The sequence below is a fragment of the Trichoderma atroviride genome, chromosome 4 (genome assembly GCF_020647795.1).
Source record: "Trichoderma atroviride chromosome 4, complete sequence".
NCBI classification, from domain to species: Eukaryota; Fungi; Ascomycota; class Sordariomycetes; order Hypocreales; family Hypocreaceae; genus Trichoderma; species Trichoderma atroviride.
The window spans coordinates 425,500-446,309 of record NC_089403.1 but is presented as its reverse complement, the minus strand read 5'-3'; the positions used below and the strand labels follow the sequence as shown (position 1 = coordinate 446,309).

Sequence of the window (20,810 nt, the reverse complement as noted above, 5' to 3'; positions counted from 1 at the left end):
ACTCGGGGTTGTGGTGCAAGAGGGCTTTTCCATGCCCTCCTTCCAACGGCCTAAATGATAGCAACATCTCCGACAAGGGCCTTGGCTGCTGTTAATCAGCTGAGCATCTGTTGGAAGAGAACACACATGTACTCACCGCAGTGGGTTTGAAGAACGACGGCTAGCTGAGACTTCAGGATTGGCAGAAGAGGTTTGCAGGACATCTTGCGCTGCGTCTGATCCATGAGAATGCGTGAATGATGCCATCTCCGCCAGCCAGCCGGTATGGCAAGGTTACAGTTCTGGCAACAAAGATATGAAGATCAATACAGCTCACTAGCCATCTCTTTCTTCGTGATGTCTCTTCCAAGCCTTGAGGGCACAACAAACGGAGTGACACTGCAAAGGCTGTGGGAGTTGGCTTGCCAACTGCCATCCAAGGTCACCTGACACTCAACAGCAGCCAAGGTCGCTGCAGATGCAGAAGAGAGAAAATGTATTCAAACTGCGATAAGAATGGAGCACTCTTATTTATCTATTTCGCTGCTGTTCTCAAACTGCTTATCCAGCCTGTGCGACTAAGCTGTGTGGTCTGAAGCTACTTGCACGGAAGGGCAGCATTCACACAAGAAAATCCGTATTTTTGCACTCCATTCATTACGTGCTCCGGATGAAATCATCTATGCCAAGAAACTTGAGAGATTTTCAGTGTTTACCTTGCAAGAATGGACAGGGTAAACACTGCCACTAGACATGAATAGTTCAACAATATAAAAATGTCTACATATGAATCAATCATCTCGCATTCTTCATTTCCGCCTACCTTTCTGTGACATGAATGAGATTCGGCTAGCATTCAATAAATTCAATTGCTAATACTAAAAACATAGGTCTGTGCTATGATTGCATTTGGCTAATACACAAGTATATACGGAAACGATGAGAATTGAGGAGGCTTCAAGTATACAATTGGAGCGTGAAATGGCAAATTACGAGAATTAATTCCGAACAACTTTTATACAGCATATATAAAATCTAATTATTCTCATTTTTTATTAATATTTTCCTTTTGCAAGCGTCATTGGCGAACATATTATACTCAACTATTATGGTGGGCTCTCATGCCATTTACTAAAATGGGTGCCGTGGCACTCAAGACAGCCTGGGCCCGGCTATAATGGATTCGGTATGTAGCCAGCATGTCTAAATTTTCCCTCGAAATATGAGAGACTGCATTTTGGAGGAGATGCTTATTGAAGTAGATATTTATTATGGCTTGCCCAATTTTGCTACTTACAGGTAGACGTAGAAGAAGCTGAGACAAATGCTATGAACAAGTACATGTACCTAGGTAGTGTTGAGCTTCGAAGAGCTTAGTACTAATGCTTGAAATTATCTCGTATAGGGGACTTTTGGCCAGCATTATCTTTCAGCTTACCGCAACGCTACCAATTATATCGCTTGCTACCAATTATATCTCTTACTTGAGAGGTAATTCGCCATCCGCCAGTTCGAATATCCGGTGTTTGGTGGTTTATAGCGGCTAATACGCAGCAAACGCCGTTAGTGCTGCCCGCGCTAAACCTCAGCTGGCCCTTCTGTAGATCCAGCGCCAACCACGTCATCTCGGCCGTCTTCCCAGCTGCATGCTAAATCCTCGCATCTACTGCTTCTTCTCACCAACCCACGCGATCAACCACGAGACTCATCCATCGCCGGCTTCAAGAAGAGCTGCAAGGGGCCACTTCACCTCGTCCTTAGGCCCTGCTAGGCACAATGGAGTCAATATCGAGAATCTCCGGCCTGCTGGAGGCTGGTGAGTCCCAAGCCCCGCGCCGATTGCGATTCGACTGAACGAAAGAGCTGACCGAAATCTGCCCAACTCGCAGCCAGAGAGCTCACGCTCGATGCGGCCCAGGCCACGCGCGGCATGCGGACAAGCTCCAAGCTGCTGGATCGCAACCAGATGCGCAAGCTGCTCGACAGCCGCAATGAGCGAGAGGTGCTGGAGGGGCTGCGGCGTGTCATCGCGGTGCGTTTCGCTCGCTGTTTGAAGCTCCTCGTGGACGTTTACTGACGAGCTGGTGCTGCAGATGATGTACCGAAACCACAAAACGCTACCCTTCTTCTCCTCCGTCGTCAAAAACGTCGCCTCGCCGAATCTCGAAATCAAGAAGCTCGTCTACATCTACCTCATCCGCCATGCCGAACAGGAGCCCGACCTTGCTCTGCTTTCCATCAACACAATCCAAAAGTCGCTCTCGGATACGAATCCCCAAGTCCGAGCTCTCGCCCTCAAAACAATGTCGGGCATCCGTGTGCCTGTCATCAGCCAGATTGTGTCGCTTGCCATCAAAAAGGGCGTCGCCGACATGAGCCCTCTGGTGCGCAAAGCCGCCGCTCTTTCGATTCCCAAATGCTACAGGCTGGATCCAAGCCAGTCTCCTCAGCTACTAGAATACCTGGCTACGCTACTAGGCGACAAGCAATACTACGTTGCTGGTGCCGCGGTGTCGGCCTTTTTAGAAATTTGCCCCGAGAGAATCGATCTGATACACAAACATTACCGCGGACTGGTCAAGAAGATTGTTGATATGGATGAGTGGAGCCAGCTGGCAACGCTGAAGTTGATGACGTACTATGCACGGAAATGCTTCCCTCGACGCGCTCAGCCAGTTGCCGCATCTGATGCCTCCCAAACCCAGACGCAAAGTAGTAATATTGACGACTTTTACGCCGAATCTACTTCATCAAAGCCTTCAACCCAACCGACATCACTCGATCCTGATCTGGCTTTGTTGTTGAACGGTATCAGGCCTCTGCTGCAGAGTCGAAACTCGGGCGTTGTTGTTGCAGTCACAAGGTGTTATGTCGACGTTGGAACTCCAGATCACCTCAAACACGCCATTGGCCCACTAGTTGCCCTCTTGAGGGGAGCTCAAGACATTCAACAAATCGCCCTATACAACATTGTTTCGGTTTGTCTCGTGCGGCCACTTGATTTTGTCAAGTATGCAAGCCACTTTTTAGTTAGAGCGACAGACAGTGCTCCGATCTGGGAGCTAAAGCTTGAGGTGTTGACACTCATCTTCCCGCATAGCCCAGTCCATGTCAAGAGCCTCATTCTAAAGGAACTGGAGCATTTCTCCCAGGGATCCAACAAAGCTCTTGTTCTGGAAGCGGTTCGAGCTATTGGCCGCTGCGCACAAGGCGACGCCACCACTGCCCCCAGATGCTTGAAATTACTCTTGAGTCAGATCACCAGCTTGGACGGAACGCTAGCCGCAGGATCTTTGACGGTCATTCGGCACTTGATTCAACAAGATGCGGAGGCACACGCCGGGACTGTAGTGCGCCTGGCTAAGAATCTCGATTCGGCAACTGACCCTCAAGCGAGAGCAACAATCATCTGGCTGGTCGGCGAATTCTCCGGCCTAAACGGGGAAGATAATATCGCGCCGGACGTTTTCCGTATTCTCCTTAAAGACTTTGCGAGCGAATCCGAGGCTGCGAAGCGTCAGATTCTACTACTAGGTGCAAAGGTCTATCTTCATCATTTGAATCGTAAGAGCGAGGCGGAGAAGAACAGAGTAGGAGAAGATGATGCTCCTATGGAGGAAGAGAAGCACCCCATTGAACGACTATGGGATTATGTCCTACTCCTTGTCAGATACGATGTGTCGTTTGACCTGAGAGACCGAGCACGCATGTACCGCGCCGTCCTCGCTGTGCCACAGCTTGCTACCCTGATGCTGCTCGCACCGAAGCCGGCTCCCCAAGCTCCAAGTCCGTCCGAGTCTCGAAAAGGATTTTTGCTGGGCTCTTCGACCCTTGTCTTGGCTGGAGGTGGTGGCCTACACGGTTTAAGAGGTTATGAGACTCTCCCGGACTGGGTTGAACCTGGCAAAGAGCCGGATCCCCGTCTACGTGAGCCTGATAGGGATGCTGCGGCGTCACGCTATGATAGTGATAGGCCTGCGGCAGCGGCAGCTGATAAGCTGGATGAGGCCGTTAGGTCGGCACCCGCTGGCAGGTCGAATGGGTTTGGAGAAAACCTTAGAACGAAGACATTGGATGATTGGCTAGCTGAGGAGGAAGGAGAGGAGGAGGAGGAAGAGACTGAAGAGGAAGAAAGTGAGGAAGAAGAGGGTGATGAAGAGGAGGACGACGATGAAGAGGAAGAAGAGGAAGAGGAAAGCGATGATGATGGGGAGGCGGACAGATTAGTCAAGGCATGATGATCAATCAAACTAGACACATATTTGAATAGAAGGCATGTGTTCTTGTATAAAGCAGGGTGGATCAACATTGTCAGTTATCTCAGCAACTACGTTTGTATATACTACAATGCAGAGTGAAAGAATACTTTCTACTAAGGGGAATCTATGATATATTTTGCAAGCAGATAAAATTCGTATATTGTATGAATAAAGCCCTTTTGCCGTATTATCATGAGCCAAAGTGAGGCAATCAAAGTAAAAGCAAACGCCAAATCTAAAAACCAAGATGCAAGTACTGGAACGAATTATGAAAAGGCGTCCCGGAAAAAATGGTATCTTCTAACCGTCCATCATCATCGTTCCGCCATGATCATTTCAACCTCTTTTTCTTCACCCAACGTAACGAGAGAGGGAAACTAGTTTTACGCAGCCACTTTGATGCCCTCGGTGGACGACAAGCCGTTTTCCAGCTTAATCTCCTCGGCGGGTCGCAGGGACTTTTGGCGGTCTCGGCGCATGTGCGGAAAGTAAATGCCTGGGTGGAAGACGACGAGCAGGAAAGTGGCGACGAAGATGAGGGTGCTGTCGAGGACGAGGAAGCTGGGCTGGTCTTGCATGATTTTGTTGCCCCAGCCGCCGGCCATTTCAGCAATACTGTGATGAGATACTCGTTAGTTGTTTATTCTGAAGTATTCATTGTATGATGGCAAGAATGAGGAGAGGAAAATCATACCGGTAGATGCATCGGATCAAGATGACAAAGTAAGCAGTAGAGATGGCATAGCGGAATTTCTTAAAGTTGCCGTCGTGCCACAGCTTCCATCCATCCGTGTTCTGGGCCTCCGGGAGAGTCATGTACTTCCTCACGCGAACATAGTAATCCGTGCTGAGGACTCCAAAGGCGATGAGCACGACGACCTGCAGCGCAACGCCGGCAATGATGGCACGGTTTCCGGACTCGGTCAGCTTGGGGTTGGTGTCGCCGCCAGCAGCTGCGATGCCGCCACCGATGGCCTGGACGATGAGGCAGCTCAGGTCGGCGGGGAGGAAGATGATGGGGTACCAGCGGGGCTTGATGCGGGAGACGGCGGAGTTGAGGTTGAGGGCGACGTGCTTGAGGGTGAGATAGATGGAGACGCAGATGAAGGTGGGTGCGAGGATGATGGCGCAGATCTGCAGTTGGAAAGCACCGCTGTTCCAGGGGTTGGAGTTGAGCTGGATGCGACCAATGTAGCCTATTGAGAGTGTAAGTGAGTTGGCTTGTATATGTGTGTATATAAGTGAAGAATATGAAGAAGAAATGGCGGGATAACAATGCTGTGTAATTGGAGAGATGTATCACGTACCAAGCATTTCAAGTAGTAGACCGATGGACAGGCCGATCGCATATGTATACGTCTTCTTCCATATTCCCAGAACAAGAGAGCCGACTGTCAAGATGCCAAACACAATGGCGAAAAAGATGCCCGATCCCAGATTGGGATAATATCCCAGCACTGTGGCGCCGACCGGGCACAGCGCCGATATCTCTGTGCAGTCTCCGTGCGCCATTGTGTGCGAGTCGATGTACGCGCTCTCTCGACGATACGATGGATGCCGTTTCCAGATGGAGTAATCGGATTAGTAACCCTCTTTTTTCTCTCTTCTGTCCTTCGGCCTGCTTTCCCCCTATGATGGACCTCTTTTTGTCGTCGGGTTTCGGAATCCGGAAGCGTCGGTTCCTTTAGGCGTTTCCCGTTATGAGCCGGTCAAGAGCTGGAGATGTCGACCAAGGTCAAAATATCCAACAAACAATCAGTGACTTTGACCAAGACAAAAAGCAACCAGGAAAGAAGGAAAGAGAAAAAGAATGAGCATGGGGAATGGGCTGAATCCGATATATACGGATTATGCACCCGCGCGCCTTATTAACCATGGGGTTCAGGCCAACCCCGAATTCCCAATCAGCGGCTCCATCCACTTCCAAAACAGCTAAAAAACAAGGGCAGAGGGATTTCGCATGCAACCGCCCCCCTCCCTCCAATCGAATCCATCCAACAAACGATCCTTGCCTGCTGCAATCGTCAGCCAAATTTTTTTAGCTCCTTGAGCCGCGCTAGAAGAGGGCGGATAGATTGGCCGAGAGCAAGACAAGAGGATCGGCTTTGCCTGCTTGTTTGATGCTAATTCGTTCGGATGGTCCCCCTTCCGGACCAACCTTCTTTTTTCTTCTTTCGTGTCTTTCTTTTTTGCCTTCTTTGAGGAGCCCACATGGCAGCGTTGCTTGGTTGCTTCACCGGCAGGGCTGCACAAACCTTAAACAGAGCTGCCTAGTCTGCTAGACCGCAGCTTTTTCCATTCCCGGTGTAGTGTAGAGCCTCTCGAGATATCGTATCGAGCCGGCATACCCCCAATGAAGGATTGCGTGCCTAGATGCCATCATTCGTATACCCCCGTGTTTATCGCCTCACAGACCCCGTCATCCTTCAGCTTTCCCCAGAGCGCTCGAGCATCGATGACGGCACGTCCGAATAGCCATTGTTGAGCGTCCATCATGGAGGTCAACAATAAGGCCAGGCTTGTGCGTGCCTGTCAGCATCTTCGTCACGGATCACCAAGCGAAACGGCGGCAAAAAGCCACAAGCCGCAAGTCATCCCGTGCGCCGAACCGTCGCAATCAGGTCCAGACGCCACCCGTTGGTAGCGAAGAGGTAAAAAAAACGAGGCTCCACAGAGGCAAAACCGCCCATATACGCGTGTGGAGGGCCACAGCGGCCGCCCTGCAAAAAGTAAGCACTCGCGAATGACTAGCATGTTGCTTGGGAAGAGATGCTAGAGAGATTGCCAAGTCCGCAGGGGTTCGGGTTCGGGCTAATTCTAGAGTCCACCTGTAAGAAGTGCAGCAATACGGCCACCTAGAAGGTGAATACGGCCACCTATAAGAAGTAGAGCAATACGACCACCTATAAGAACTACAGCTATACAGCCACCTGTAAGAAGTGAATACGGCCACCAGGAGAAGTGAATACGGCCACCTATAAGAAGTGCAGCAATACGGTCGCCAAGAGGTGACTAAGCAGGCGGCTGAGACATTGAATCCGAGAATGTACAGTAGTGATCAAAGAAGATTGGAAAACACAAAAGGATTCAGCTGAATCCGGAATCCTGCGCCGACTTTTGAAAAATGAGCCTTTTCCAGCCTTAGTTGCCAGCAATAATGCTGCACATCATCTGCGCTCAAGTACGTGTATGGCCCCGATAATGAGGCTGTGCGATCCGTCCATGTGCGAATCTCGATCTAGCCAGGATCTGCAGTTTCGCCAGCAGAGCAAATGCATGAATCCCATACCAGCGAAATGTCCACCGCGTCTTTCTCATCTCCGAACCGATTATGCATCCGAGAGATAAAGGTCACCTTGGCATGGGCTCGAGCAATGCTTTTGTTGGGTCATTGCGCAACCCTTTATTCCCCAGTTCGTGCTATCAAGCACGCCATTCTCAACACAACATAGTTCTTCCAAATTAAGTTTCATTAATTCGTTACTTGTTCTTTTTTATCTTTACTCCTCCTTGCCTCCCATATATCTATAAACAACCGAAAAGTCCCGGTTCTTGCAATCCTCCCTCTCCGCTGCCTTATCATACATGCCAAAGCCCACCGTTCCAAGCTCCGTCTTGGCCTGAGCCGCCTCAGCAGCCACCAGCGCCAACCGAAGATCCTTTCGCATCAACGATATGCCAAATCCACCGCGATAGTCGCGGCTGGCGGGAGCATTCTCGAGAACGCCCTTGACGGGGTTGTTGATCTCGCTCGGCCAGCATCTACCCGTGCTCACATTCAGCACGTTGGCGAGAACTTTGGGATCCAGGCCGCATCGAATTCCCAGGTTCATCGCCTCTGCTGTGGCAATGTTGTTGAGGGCTAGGAGGTAGTTGTTGGCCAGCTTTGCTGACAGACCGGCGCCTTGGCCACCGCAATGCAGCACCTTTTTGCCCATGAGGAACAGCGTAGGTTCGACGCGAGGCAAGATGCTGGATTCGGCGCCGAGCATAAAGGTCAGAGTACCGGCTGTGGCACCGACAACGCCTCCGGACATGGGCGCGTCCACAAACGTGCCCTGTCCAGCATCTGTAACGGTTTGGGCTACTTGCCGTGATGTTGTCGGGTCAATTGTGGAGCAGTCGATGAAGAGGCGGTCCTTCTTGGGGAGGGAGCTCGTCAGGATGGAATCGTAGACGCCTCGTACGTGCTGAGGTTCTGGCAGACAGGTGATGACTGTGTCCTATTGTTGGATCTCATGTCAGCATAGGTCTATGGGACATGAATTATAAACACGGAAATGAAAGCAGCAAGAAGTAAATGGTGAGCAGTGGCATTATCAATAACCAATGGGCTGTGTGCTACGTCGTGGCAGCCAAGGGGCCGACAGAAGCCGCTCAACCTCTGCTGCCATCGGAATGCGGTGAAGATTCCTAGAGCCATTGGCGATGACTTACAGCTTCTTTAGACGCATCATGCGCGCTTGCTGCAATATCAACAGCAGCTCCCGACGACGCAGCCTTCATCTCTGCCGAAAGACTCTCCAAAGCCGTCGGATTGACGTCAAAGATGGCGACTTTGTCTGAAGGCTTGAGCTTGGACTGTAGATTCTTGGCCATTTGGTAGCCCTATAAGCAGCGGATGTTAGTATATCATTCTACCATGGACAATGAATGCCATGGCTTATAGCTGAGCGGCGCCAAACAAGTCATGAAGGCTCAATGAGAAGCTCACCATCTGGCCAAGCCCAATAAAGGCATAATTGTCCAACCGCCTCGACGTGCTCGCAAACCCCCTCCTCTGCACCAGACCTCCCAAACGTGTGACGGCGACTCTCATACTGGGCCAATTGATAACAACAAAATTCCTCGCGTAAAGGTAGAATCAAGCAAAGTAAGCGGAAACAGAAAAAAGATGAAAACAAGCCGCAGCATTAAATGGGATGAGACAGATCCCAGGGCAAAAGGTCAAAGGCCGAGGATAACACATCCGAAGCAGGAACAATGTGGGGGTGGATCAAGCTCCCCCGCGAAAGCCGCACATTGCCGGTGCCAGCCATTCCGGGGATGCCTAGTTCCGAGTACCTGCGGTCGGTATGGGGAAGAGATGCATGGCCTGGGTACTCCCTTGTTACGCTGCTTATGCGCAGGAGCGCTAACTTGCTGCATTCCAGCCCGAACGCTACCCTATGAACGCAGCATGAAAAGAAGAGAAAGAGATGAATACCTTTTTCAACCAGTACAACTTGGACGATGAACAGTAGCATGAATAGCAGTATGCTCGGTACTATTGTATCTAGGATGTAGAAAGAACAGGCTGTTGAGTTGGATAATGTCAAACTCGCCATCTTGATACTCGTAGAAACGCCACAATACTTCACCGAGTCGGGCCAAGTCAAGCCATCGCCAAGCTTCTTCAGAGCACCGAGGTAACACAAGACCCCAGCAAAGATTAACCCACACAAGCATGCTTCCTTTAACGTGAGATTTCCATTTCCTCTTTAATTCTGTATTACACCAGCCATTCCCTCTTTCAAACCATCCCCTCCTCCCTCCCTCCCTCCCTCCTCCTCTCTCTCAATTCCTCCATTCTTCCCATAAACTTCCCATGCATTTATCCATCCGCCATATATGTGAGCAACACAGAAAACCCTCGTGGGACGACAAAAGACTCTGTCATATAAAAAAAGACAGACAAATCCATCATCAGATCCACACACACACCACACACATACACCCACCGTTCGTTATACCGTCTGCTCAATCAAGAAGCGAAATATCGTCAATCTTTCTTTCTTTCCTTCTTTCTTCGATTCCTTTCTGTTTCTTTGTTTCTTTCTTTACTCTCAAACAGAAGAATAAAGAGGTTTATAATCTCGCGTTTTATCATACTCTGCCAATCGGATGGCAGAGAAGAAGAATAGCTTTCAACAAGGGTCGAATTCCAACGAGAATTGTAGAGAATAACGTTATGTCCAACGAAAGAGAAGTCTCGCACAAGGAAAAACATAAAAATGATAAGGAGGTAAGGAAATATGTTTCGGCTTTGGGGAAAGATCATCTCTTCCCCCTGTGGTGTGGAAAAAAGAGTAGAAGAAAAAAGGAAAAAAAAAAGATAATCACAGACAGATTAAAGGATGACAGGTAAAAAAAAAAAGGAACAAAAACGTTATAAAAGAAAAAACCAAAACCGCGCCGTTCCCATCCTCATTCAGCCGCCATAAAGATCAATTTATCGTTCTTTCAGAGTCAGATTTCACAGGACACAAAAACACATGGCCACATTTCTTTCCGTTGTTTTATAGGAAGTTTGCAAGCCAAGGCACAAGCGCGCTGCAACATCGTTAGTAAATGACAAGTAAGACGGACAAGGTGCGAGGAGAAGGAAAAAACATACCCAACTGCTACTGTGGCGCCAATGCCAAACAGGGCCCTCTTCTGTATCCTGCCCTTGCGAACCTCGACCTCGGTCTTGATTTTCTTTGATCGGGGAGCGTCTCCAGCCTTGTCGTCTCCTTCGGCAGCTCCGTCCTCTTCGCCAGTGTCGGTAGCCTTCCGCTTGCTCTTTGAGAGAGCCTTGGTCTGAGCAGCCGCTTCCTTAGCAGCTTCATCAGCCTTGGCCGCCAGATCCTTATCTTCCTGCACCATCGCCTTGGCGGTGGCCATCATCTGTGCAATCTCATCTGCGCTGGGGGGCTGGCCTGCCGTGAAGGGGAGCTGAGCAGAGGCATCGGCAATCTCGGCCTTGGCCAAGGCCGGCTCAAACTCTGTCGACTTCAAAACCGCTTCTTCCGTCTCTTCTACAACCTCACCCGCGATCACTTCTGGAATTGGTGTTGTCTCAACAGGCGTAGCCTTTTGCCTGGAGGAGCGCTTTCGAGGAGACGCAGTTGAGCGTCGGGTAGTCGTGGTCTTTGTTGGGCTGGCCGACCGACGGCTACGACCGCTTCGCGTGGTCGGAGTGGGAGAAATAAGCTGCGCAGGCGCCTTTAGACGATCGAACTTGGGCGGTGCAGTAATGGTCTTGGGCGAGGCATCAGCGGGCTGGGTGGTGGAAATCTTGGCCGCGTCGAGCAGGGCCTGGATCCAGATGCCAATGTTGTACTCTTCCGCGAGGGTGAGAGCAGCTTCCGGGGGGATCCAGATGTTGCCGGCAGTCTCCTCGGGGCTCGTCGTCGCCTGGGCCTTGATGTATTTACGCTCCGTCTCTTCCTCCGCGGCCGTGGCGTAGGGAAACGTGGCCTTGAACATGCCGGTGGCGGAGATGTATCCGTCAAAGCTGCGGCGCATCAGGAAGTAGCTGTTGGGGCTGGACTTGAAGATGCCCGACACAATGCCCTTGGGCAGCGGCGCGCGCAGATGGGCGTAGTCAAAGAAGCCCAGCGCGCCCGAGTCGGCCTCTTCGCTGCCGACCATCTTAGGAGTCAGCTTGGTCTGGCCGAGACGGCGGCGCGACACGAGCTCGGAATCTGCATGTTGCACGTTAGTCGTCAACTTCTCCTCGGGCGCATCGGCAGCCGGAGTCTTGGATCTACATACACGGAGGCACATCGTCGATGAGAAGCGGGTTGCGCTGCGCTGGTAATGATCTTCCTGCGGCGGGGGCCATTGTGAGATTTCCGCTTTGGGCGCTGCGAGCCAGAACAGATAAGCCTTGTGTCGATTGTCACGGCGCAATGCCTTCGAAACCAGAGGCAACTCCTTACAGGCCGCTAGAGTCAATGCAAGACAATTAGGCGCGCGGAAAGCTGCTGCAAGTCGACGGTCTGATGCGACGAATATCTGTCAGTCCTCAAAAGCCCGAGCCGTTGGATGGGGGGTGGTTTTTTTTTTTTTTTTGCCCAACGTCGCGCAGGACGAGAGTTTCGCATACATGAAAAAAAAAGCAGCTACTAACAGCAGACAGATGCGCGCGGCGCGTTGGGTCACAAAGGTCAATGCACCTAGGGAAAAAAGACAAGACAAGAGATGAAGTCGAAAGCCGGGGGAGGGCCTCGGCGATTGAAGCCTGATCAAGACGCAGAGGCAGCGCGGAGAGGCCAATGAGCGGGATGGTGCTGGTCGGGCTAGCAAATGAAAAAGGGTGAAGAGAAAGATTCCCTCGCGATGGTGGGTGAGGCCAGACGTCGCGCAAATTGCCAGGTGCGCCTGATCTGGCCTGGCCCCGGGGTGCGCCTCCGCTGCTAAGGCATGTACAGGGTACCACTTTTTGCTCGGTCGGGTACATCGGTAGGGGTCTTGCGTGAGGGGCCCTCGCTGAGAACACGGTAGCGCCCAGCACAGGCGCAAGCACTTGAGCGTAGCTGCCCGCCGTGCACTAGAGCCGGCCACCGCACCACCAGAGAGGGCCGCTAGAAGCCACGGTGCTGGAACCGCTGACAGCCCGCTTCAACTTGTTGGGAGTGCTAGCCGTCGGTTAGTGGCGTGGCGTGGATGGGCGAATGTGAGTACCGAGCCGTGTGTTTTGTACATTGTAAACAATGAGGCGTTCTGGTTGGCGAGCAGCGGCACTGCAGTTCTGCGGCCAGAAACAGCTGAGCTCCAGCTCGCTGCTCTTCTCCCTGCAGCCCGGCACATCAGCGAAAAGCCACAGCAAGTGCCGCTGCTGCTAACACGGCTCGATAACCCGGTACGAGCAATTTTGCCGGCGCAATAGTGTGCCCTTGGTGTACCGCGCTAGTGCCTGGCAATAACATCACTTGACAACCCCGTCTGGCCTGTTTCCAGGGTAATGCCATCGCCTGGCCTCGCCCGCTGAAGCGTCTCCCAAGCCCAGCGCCTCAACCCCTGACGACGACCCCCCCTCAAAATTCCCTAGAGCTGTCGCCGAGCCGCTGCGGCCAATCAGCCGCCAGCCATCGCCGTCGACCCCACCTGCCGCCCGGGCTGCCCCTCCATTATGGCAGTGCCACTATCACCACTTGACCGACATGTTTTCTTCTCCTTTCGATCCCCATCAGCAGCGCCGTGTAGAACAGCATTCTTTTCCTCTCTGTTTCGTTTCTTTGCTTCTCTTTGACCGTTTCCGCGCAGCCTTTGAAATATCAAGATGGCTTCCCACCACGACGATGATACCATGCCCGAGCAGACGGAGGGCTACAAGCTCTCCCAGCCCAAGCAGAGCTTAGCGGAGTACCACCAGATGGGTAGGTTGAGCTCTTCTTTTCCTTTGTTGTAGCTGCCTTGAGGTGGAGAAGGAGGTTGAGGGAGATGGACAAGCTCCAAGAGCTTGCTGCTTTTTGGGAACTGTTCTGTTGCGTTGCTTCAGTCAGGTCTGGGTGCGCAAGGATGGCTTTGTATGACGAAACATACCTCAGAAGCAGCATCTCCTAAATGCAGATTCCACCTCTCTTGCCCTCTTTGCCCTCAAACATCTCCACCATCATTGTCGCCGCGTGTACTTACTTTCAAATTCAAAAGATGCCGGTGACGAGTCCCTCCAGCGATACAAGCAGTCCCTTGGCCTCGGCGGCGGCACCGATCTCTCCGACCCCAGCGATCCCCGAGTCTGCATCATCCTCTCCCTGACCATGAGCTCTCCCGGCCGCGATCCCGTCACCATCGAGCTCTCTACCCCTGGCAGCGAGAAGACGCTCAAGGACAAGCCCTTCCAGATCAAGGAGGGCGCCAAGTTCACCATGAGCGCCGAGTTCAAGGTCCAGCACGAGATTCTCAGCGGTCTGCACTACGTCCAGGTCGTCAAGCGAAAGGGCATCAAGGTTTCCAAGGATTCGGAGATGATTGTTAGTTGGAACACGCCCAAGCCTTTAAAAGGGGCTTTTTGTTGGAATAGAGTGCTGACAGACGAATGCAGGGAAGCTACGCTCCCAACACCGACAAGCAGACCACCTACGTCAAGAAGTGTACGTATCAGCCCATCCTTGACATGAAAGGAAAAAGATATTTTGCTTACAATATCCGACAGTCCAAGAGGAGGAGGCTCCTTCCGGAATGCTCGCCCGTGGCCACTACAACGCCATCTCCAGCTTCGTTGATGACGACAAGAAGAAGCACCTCGAGTTTGAGTGGAGTTTCGATATCGGCAAGGACTGGTAAATCTTTGGTTTATCAGCATTTCGAAAGAGTTTGAAAATGGGCATTTGTTGTTGTCGCCGTCTCCTGGTTTTTTGCATTCGTTTTTTCATTTTTACCCCGCCCCTCATCTTACCTCTGCTATCTCACGAGATATGAAGACATCCGATCTACCTATAAAAAACAACACACATTTTACACACATCAAAATGCAGGATACCGAAGCTGCGGTTCCCTGGTGGAAAAAAAGAGAGCTTAGCATAAATTCTCAATCAAATACATAACATTTTGAACATGGGACCGGTAGATGCTGTGACATCTGCCTTCATGCTCTAGTGCAACACGCAATTCTATATATGATGACAGAAACTGAATGCAATTGGTTGCATGGTACAATGAATGGTATATTAGTGGTACATGTATTTGGCGGCATTATGACGATGGATATGATGGATTATGGCGAGGACGGCTGTGAAAGATCCAACGACTTTCTCTTTCTGTTATAAGAAGTAGTCGGGTAGCGAATTTCCATCCGCGGCTTTCTCGAGCCCCTGCTGCATATCCTTGTGCTGGTCATTCTCGGGGGCCGCAGCAAAGACGTTGAAGAATCTCTCGCCTTGCGTATTGACCTCCAACACGCTGGCCATGTTGCCACATCTGTAGCAGTAATTAGGGGCGCTCCAGACGGTGCTCAGACGATCGTCGTAGAGCACCTGGTATCCTTCCTGGCAGAGCTGGTGGGCCCGGAGGATGTGAGACATGTTGTTTACGGCCAGGAACTTCTTGACGACTTGTGCGCCAAAGGTATATCCCGCGCCTCGCGGGGAGAGGGAGAATTCGTCTCGGTCGGGATCTGGATCAGACCAGACGAGATCAGCCATGGGGCCCTCGTGGGGAATTTCTCGGAATCGGTCTATGATTTTGATCTGGTCGATGGAGTGAATGGAAGGGGAGAGACCTGTTTATACAACTCTCGCCGTTAGTAATCTCAAACGTTTTTTCCACGTTTTGACGGGGCTCTGGTTCTGAGACTTACCTCCGTGTACGCAGAAGATCTGGTTGTCGATGACGACGCTCAGCGTCAAAAAGTCAAACATGTCTGTGAAATAATGCCATACATTGGCATTGCCGTATTTGCGTGAGCATTCGGTGTAGAATCCATAGGATTGGGTGACGCCGCGCGACTCGTGGTTGCCGCGGATCAGGTGTACACGTTCGGGGTATCGTAATTTGAGGCACACGAGCAGCGATATCGTCTCTACGCTGAACATGCCGCGGTCGACATAATCGCCTATTTCCCGTCTGTCAGTCCAAGACCTTGTTATCCCTATACCTATGCAGTCTTTGTGTGTACGAACCTAGGAAAAGGTAGTTTGTGTCAGGGCAGTAGCCGCCGATTTTGAATATCTCAATGAGGTCGTAGAACTGGCCGTGGATGTCGCCGACAACGGTGATTGGGGCCTTGACGTGCACCACGTTGCTCTCGCGCATGAGAAGCTCCTTTGTCTTGGCACATACTGCCTCGATGACGGACTCGGCCAGCAGTTCTTTCTTATAGAGGCGCGAGATGCACTCGTCCAGGTCGACGGAGGCTATGAGGGGGGGAGTCATGATGTGTCAGAGCCGCTGTCGCTTGCGAGATGGCTAGAGAGACAAAAGAAGGCTGCCAGGGACTTGAATCTCACCTGGTAAAGACGGCATGGTGGTGGTAGAGTTATATCGATAGACAAACTGAAGTCGCAGAAGCTGTTTTGACAATTAAGCGGATGGTCGCACCAGGCTGCACGTCGACTATACGGGGCCGGCACTCTTGAAGCTCATCCAGGTAATAGTCGGCGCCGTGCAATGGTGGTGGATGGAGGGGCAGTGGCCAGGTGCTGCACCAACATGATCGAGGGGGAGTTTAAACCGCACGCGATCTTTCCAGATGCAAGGCTGGGCCAGGGCAACGGGCGATGGCTCCGTGCAGCGCAGGTTGGCGATGGCGACGGCGATGCGAAGGTGGCCACAATGACGAGGTTTGGTTCGCAGCCAGGCAAATGAAAATGCGGCCCGTTGGCATTTAGCAGCCTTGCCTTGCTGAGAAATTGCGGATTGACAGCGCTTCCCGCCGCTAGCGCTGCCGATTTTACAGCGGTTGGTGTTGGCGGTACTTGGGATTACGTAGGGGTTCGCATACAGATGCTCGGTATCTCGGTATCTTGAGCTTGACACTTGCTGGTACAGCTGCAAGGGGGAAACATGCATCGAGACACTTCATTCAGCAAGATTGCCGTCGCTGGTATTGGCGGTTAACTCTTTTTACCAACAATCTGCTCGGCAAAAACGTTTCTTCGTGTCTCTCGCCTAATCCAACACGATTCATCAGCAGTTGCCTGGCTTGAACGTCGCACTGTTCATGCTGTGTAATGTCCACTGCCAATGCCCGAGTTACACTGAACAAAGCCACGGATTTTCTTCTAATCGATACAAGGCAATGGCCCAAAGCTGAGAAAACTCGTCTCTTTTTATGCGCCTCAGCAGACACCTGAGCAAGGTTGGGGTCATGTCTCTCTGAGGAAGCGAATTATCCACCCATTTGGCGCCCTTTGCGCGCCGCCCAAACCGACTAATCGTCTCGGGTACTTGTTTTGAGGCCTCTGCGGCCTGCTAGGAGCAGTGCTGGCGTCCTTCTAAGCCACTGAATTAAGTTTCATGCGCAACACAGGTAAGTCCCAATCGCGATGGCAGTCTCTTGCAGCACCCAGTTTTGGTTCTTCTCTTCCATACACATTTTCCATCCCGTCCCATCTCCTGTTCAAACACGACGCAACACAACCGCTCTTTCAGAACATCCTCATGCAACAGGACGCAAAGCTGAAGCATCCCATCTCGCCTCTCAACTCTACGTTGATATAGCCGCGGCTAAAATTCGGAAATCCAGCTCCATCTGCAAGATCGGTGGCCTGTGCGCAGCCTCACGTGGCGGCTGATCCAACGCGACTCTCTCGATTCCGTTTGCCTGTCTGCTAAACGGCTGGCTCAGCGGCGCTCTTTTCCAGGCTGATCATTCGGTACTCTCTTTTGTTTCTGCAGGAGCCTCGGGCCTCTGACGCTGTGGATGAGACATTTTATCCGTGCGTCTCGAAACGGCTTGGGGAGGGGGTTCTGTTCATAAAGGGGGGTTCAAGGCATCTGGGCCGTCTTGTCCAATACAAGGTCATCCAGGTATGGTGCCTCGCCTGCGCCTTGTGTAATGTGACGAGATTCTGATCTGGTTTGGCGCTCAAGCGACAAGGAATCTCATTCTGTGTGTGAGTCCTTGGCGAGGGATCAGTGAGAGCTCCCATTTCCTTGGTTTCAACCCTCTCTTTTTGTCACCAACTATACAACCTCCTCCAGTCGTTGTCGGTTCCGCCGTCCATCTAAAGCGTCTACGGCCGACAACTTACCTCACAGCCTAACCAACTCCCCCCATTCTAATACTCATCGCCCTCCATCGCCAAAGAAATGGCTGAGCCTGCGCAGGGCTATTCAGGGTCTGATGACCCGTCATGCTACAACTGCGGTCTCAGCGGCCACTGGGCTGTTGCTTGTCCGGAACCGACAAGAAGGACTCCTGCGTAAGCTCACTGCCCCTTGTTCTGATTTGACGTTACTTTTTCAATTTCGACATATTCCTCTTCTTGATTCCAATTACCGTGTCTCTAACATGTGCAATCTACAGTGGCCTTGCCAGAGCCAATGCCTTGAGGAACTCTCCAAACACCCCTCAAGGTAATGTCCAACATTCTCACAGAGGCCCAAAGAGGTCAAATAAGGGGCCCATCATCACAAAATATGCACCCCCTCCTCCGCCACCACCTTCGCTGCCTCATTCATCCATAGGACATGGTGCGCCGCCATACCCACCACCCGCTGGGCCAGCATATCAGCAGCCGAGCCCTCAGTTCCAGAACTCTTATCCTCATCATCCGCCTCCTATTCACTACTCAGCCAGCTATGGTCCTCCAACATATGCACCGCCGCAGTACCTTCCATCGTCTTACGGTGCTCCTCCTGCTGCCCCAGTAGGATACTCGGCTCACCCTCCTGTGCCACCAGCACCAGCGCCCGCTTCATATCCTCCCTCCTATGGCTCATATCCACCACATGTTGGGCCAGCTGGCTCGCCTGGCTACCCTCCCCCGGCTGCGTATCCCCCTTCTTATCCGCAGCCGCCATATGGACCGCCCCCTGTTCATTATCCTCCTCGTGGTGCGCCTATACATCATCCTCCCCCCGGCAGCAACGCCTCCCAAGCCGCCGCGTTCTTCTCATACGCCGCACTCTGCATTGAAAGAGCCCATGAATGCCTCTCTTCCACCCAAACCCCCCAAAAGCATCCATACACAACATGAGCCACAACGTGATCATAGGAATAAACGAAAACACGACCGCCAAAACAACAAGCATCGTGACAACAGACGTAAAGATCAAGGGGGCCGGCGTCGCTCTCAGCAGAAGATGCAAAACAAGGCCAATCATTCTGGCTCAGCTGCTGGATCTTCACGGAAGGCACCGGCGCCGGCTAACACAAACGGCTCCAAAGATCCCAACCTTTCATCAGCATCTGGCTTGGAAAAGAATGCTAGGGCTGAATCCGAAGCATCAACAAACACAGTTGAGATGCCACCACTCAACAATAGAGAGGAGTCTCACCAGGATGATGGCCAGTCTCCCGAATCTCATGCTAGGGAGCTTGATGAAGAATCTGTAGTTGCCGAAGAGGTAAGTACAATGAACTAATTGTGACATTGAAACTGCCACACTCTCCTTTGAACGAATGCTAATTATACCGAATTACAGCATTTCGAGAATCACACAGGAGACGAGTCGGAGAATACGGCTCAGGGACTTGTAACCAAGACTGGAGCAGTGTCAGCAGGCGATGACGAACCATTTTCTCAGAATCCTCAAGACAGCGGATATGACAATATCTCAACTCCAAGTAGTCATCAGTCTGACAAGCCCCGTCCAAACGGTAAACACAAGCGCTTGGATGACGAGTCAGGAGATGAGAAACGGCCAAAGAAAGCAAAGTCTTCGGACTCCTTGACGGATGGTCAGAATGGCGCTCAAAAAGGCAGTCGGAAAGAAACACGTGATGATGCAAGACAAGCTCAGGGCGATAATAGCCCACCAGGGCGAGATGAAGAGGATGATCAAACTTTGCCCACGCTAGAATCTCGTTCTCGTTCTCGCTCTCGCTCTCGCTCAAGGGAACAACATCAGAAACCTGGGTCCAAATCGAGGAATTCGTCGGTCTCTAGTCGATCCTCCGACTTGAATTCTCTCGAAGCTGAGCTTTTAGGGCGACCAGATAAGAGGTCCTCTGCAGAACCAAGCCCCCGTCAACGGCGGGATAGCTTGACGATACCAAAGACGCAACGACGCCGCCAACGGAATGCAGATTCTGCATATAGGTAAGAGCCGAGAACTTGCTCTACGGGTTGACATGATATGAGTCCTAACATGAATGTAGTCGCCGCTGGTGATGCACCTTGCCATTCACCCGAATGACAGCTGTAGCAAAGAGCAACATGTCTATTGGCTCATTTATAACTGCCCATCTCCTTTCTGAACTGAAATTAGAGACGTTTCTTCTCGATTTCAATGTCAATAAGGCATGCTTATTGTCTCCAGAAACTCTACCTCGTACTACTTCCAGAGGCGATACGCCGTATTTTCTTCCTACTTTCTTCTTCCTTTTTACTTCCAGATCTGCATGGGACTGTAGACTTTTGTCAGAATAGCCGCGGTGAAGTATTGCTGGCTTCTATTTTCTTTTCGTATTACTACTAGTAAGGCTACTTATTAGTTTGCATGGTTGGCGTTTTGTTAGAATCTACGAGGAATGAGTGAGTTATCATCGAATCGTTTCTCCTTCTTTTTTCACAAGAAGCCTCGAAACCTTTGTTCTGTAGAAAAATCTGGTCCTGGATAATGTTTGTCTCGTTAAATTAGAGAAAAGTGCAACACTTGCTTGAAGATACTTGAAACCTTGTCAATGTCTTTCCTCTATTTCATATTAATTTGTACGCTCTATGTTGAGTTTGTGATTGACTGTCAGGATTTCTCTTCATGAACTTGTGTTGGGATCACGATTAGCCAAAGCTCTTGATTCAATATTGTTCAGAGTCGTAGACTCACAGGCCACTCCACTTGAGTTTCTTTTGTGGTTCATAAATAATGTGTAGATATACAAAAAATCTAATGCAAGAAGTTCTATCAAGATGAAGACAAATGATTCTGTAACTAATATTGTTATGAAGCTCTTGCACACACCGCTACCCTGCATTCTAGGCCTAGCTATCGGCGAGTTGTAAATGAAACAACAACCAGGTCTCCTCTTAGCCGTCGATCAATAACATCCGATGAAAAGATGAGACAACCTGGTTGGACAGGACGACCCCATTGAAATATTTGCATGTCGCGTGATGCCGATGCAAGAGATGGCTCACTTATCACACCCGATGCGGCAATGCGCAATACAGCACACTTTTCACGCCTTCGTGCCTGGAACAGTCGCCGCTATGGGGC

General features: G+C 51.2%; 7 protein-coding genes across 7 annotated transcripts; 3 read left to right on the top strand and 4 right to left on the bottom strand.

Moving 5' to 3' along the window:
• The first annotated feature begins 1,315 nt into the window (after nt 1-1,315).
• TrAtP1_007361 (uncharacterized protein) lies at nt 1,316-4,358 on the top strand. Its single transcript, XM_014092844.2, has 3 exons — nt 1,316-1,795; nt 1,869-2,011; nt 2,073-4,358. The coding sequence occupies exons 1-3, from the start codon at nt 1,756-1,758 to the stop codon at nt 4,215-4,217; spliced, it is 2,328 nt and encodes a 775-aa protein (XP_013948319.1). The 5' UTR covers nt 1,316-1,755; the 3' UTR covers nt 4,218-4,358.
• On the bottom strand, nt 4,359-6,018 carry TrAtP1_007360 (uncharacterized protein). The gene is made up of 3 exons (XM_014092859.2): nt 5,546-6,018; nt 4,933-5,434; nt 4,359-4,853 (listed from the first exon to the last, which is right to left on the bottom strand). The coding sequence occupies exons 1-3, from the start codon at nt 5,748-5,750 to the stop codon at nt 4,622-4,624; spliced, it is 939 nt and encodes a 312-aa protein (XP_013948334.1). The 5' UTR covers nt 5,751-6,018; the 3' UTR covers nt 4,359-4,621.
• Nucleotides 6,019-7,701: 1,683 nt separating this feature from the next.
• TrAtP1_007359 (uncharacterized protein) lies at nt 7,702-9,745 on the bottom strand. The gene is made up of 3 exons (XM_014092996.2): nt 8,953-9,745; nt 8,676-8,846; nt 7,702-8,461 (listed from the first exon to the last, which is right to left on the bottom strand). Exons 1-3 carry the CDS (start codon nt 9,055-9,057, stop codon nt 7,739-7,741), a joined length of 999 nt encoding a protein of 332 aa, XP_013948471.1. The 5' UTR covers nt 9,058-9,745; the 3' UTR covers nt 7,702-7,738.
• A 38-nt stretch (nt 9,746-9,783) lies between these two features.
• TrAtP1_007358 (uncharacterized protein) lies at nt 9,784-12,317 on the bottom strand. The gene is made up of 4 exons (XM_014092994.2): nt 12,115-12,317; nt 11,757-11,983; nt 10,615-11,686; nt 9,784-10,550 (listed from the first exon to the last, which is right to left on the bottom strand). Exons 2-4 carry the CDS (start codon nt 11,824-11,826, stop codon nt 10,517-10,519), a joined length of 1,176 nt encoding a protein of 391 aa, XP_013948469.2. The 5' UTR covers nt 11,827-11,983; nt 12,115-12,317; the 3' UTR covers nt 9,784-10,516.
• An 854-nt stretch (nt 12,318-13,171) lies between these two features.
• TrAtP1_007357 (uncharacterized protein) lies at nt 13,172-14,548 on the top strand. The gene is made up of 4 exons (XM_014092993.2): nt 13,172-13,363; nt 13,638-13,960; nt 14,032-14,080; nt 14,143-14,548. Exons 1-4 carry the CDS (start codon nt 13,267-13,269, stop codon nt 14,271-14,273), a joined length of 600 nt encoding a protein of 199 aa, XP_013948468.1. The 5' UTR covers nt 13,172-13,266; the 3' UTR covers nt 14,274-14,548.
• A 201-nt stretch (nt 14,549-14,749) lies between these two features.
• Nucleotides 14,750-15,950, bottom strand: TrAtP1_007356 (uncharacterized protein; the record flags this gene model as incomplete). Its single annotated transcript, XM_014092992.1, has 4 exons — nt 14,750-15,207; nt 15,286-15,540; nt 15,608-15,841; nt 15,935-15,950. 4 exons carry the CDS (start codon nt 15,948-15,950, stop codon nt 14,750-14,752), a joined length of 963 nt encoding a protein of 320 aa, XP_013948467.1.
• A 1,788-nt stretch (nt 15,951-17,738) lies between these two features.
• Nucleotides 17,739-19,765, top strand: TrAtP1_007355 (uncharacterized protein; the record flags this gene model as incomplete). The annotated part of the gene is made up of 6 exons (XM_066113490.1): nt 17,739-17,851; nt 17,956-18,005; nt 18,117-18,485; nt 18,703-18,998; nt 19,077-19,693; nt 19,753-19,765. The coding sequence occupies 6 exons, from the start codon at nt 17,739-17,741 to the stop codon at nt 19,763-19,765; spliced, it is 1,458 nt and encodes a 485-aa protein (XP_065969576.1).
• Between the last annotated feature and the right edge of the window lie 1,045 nt (nt 19,766-20,810).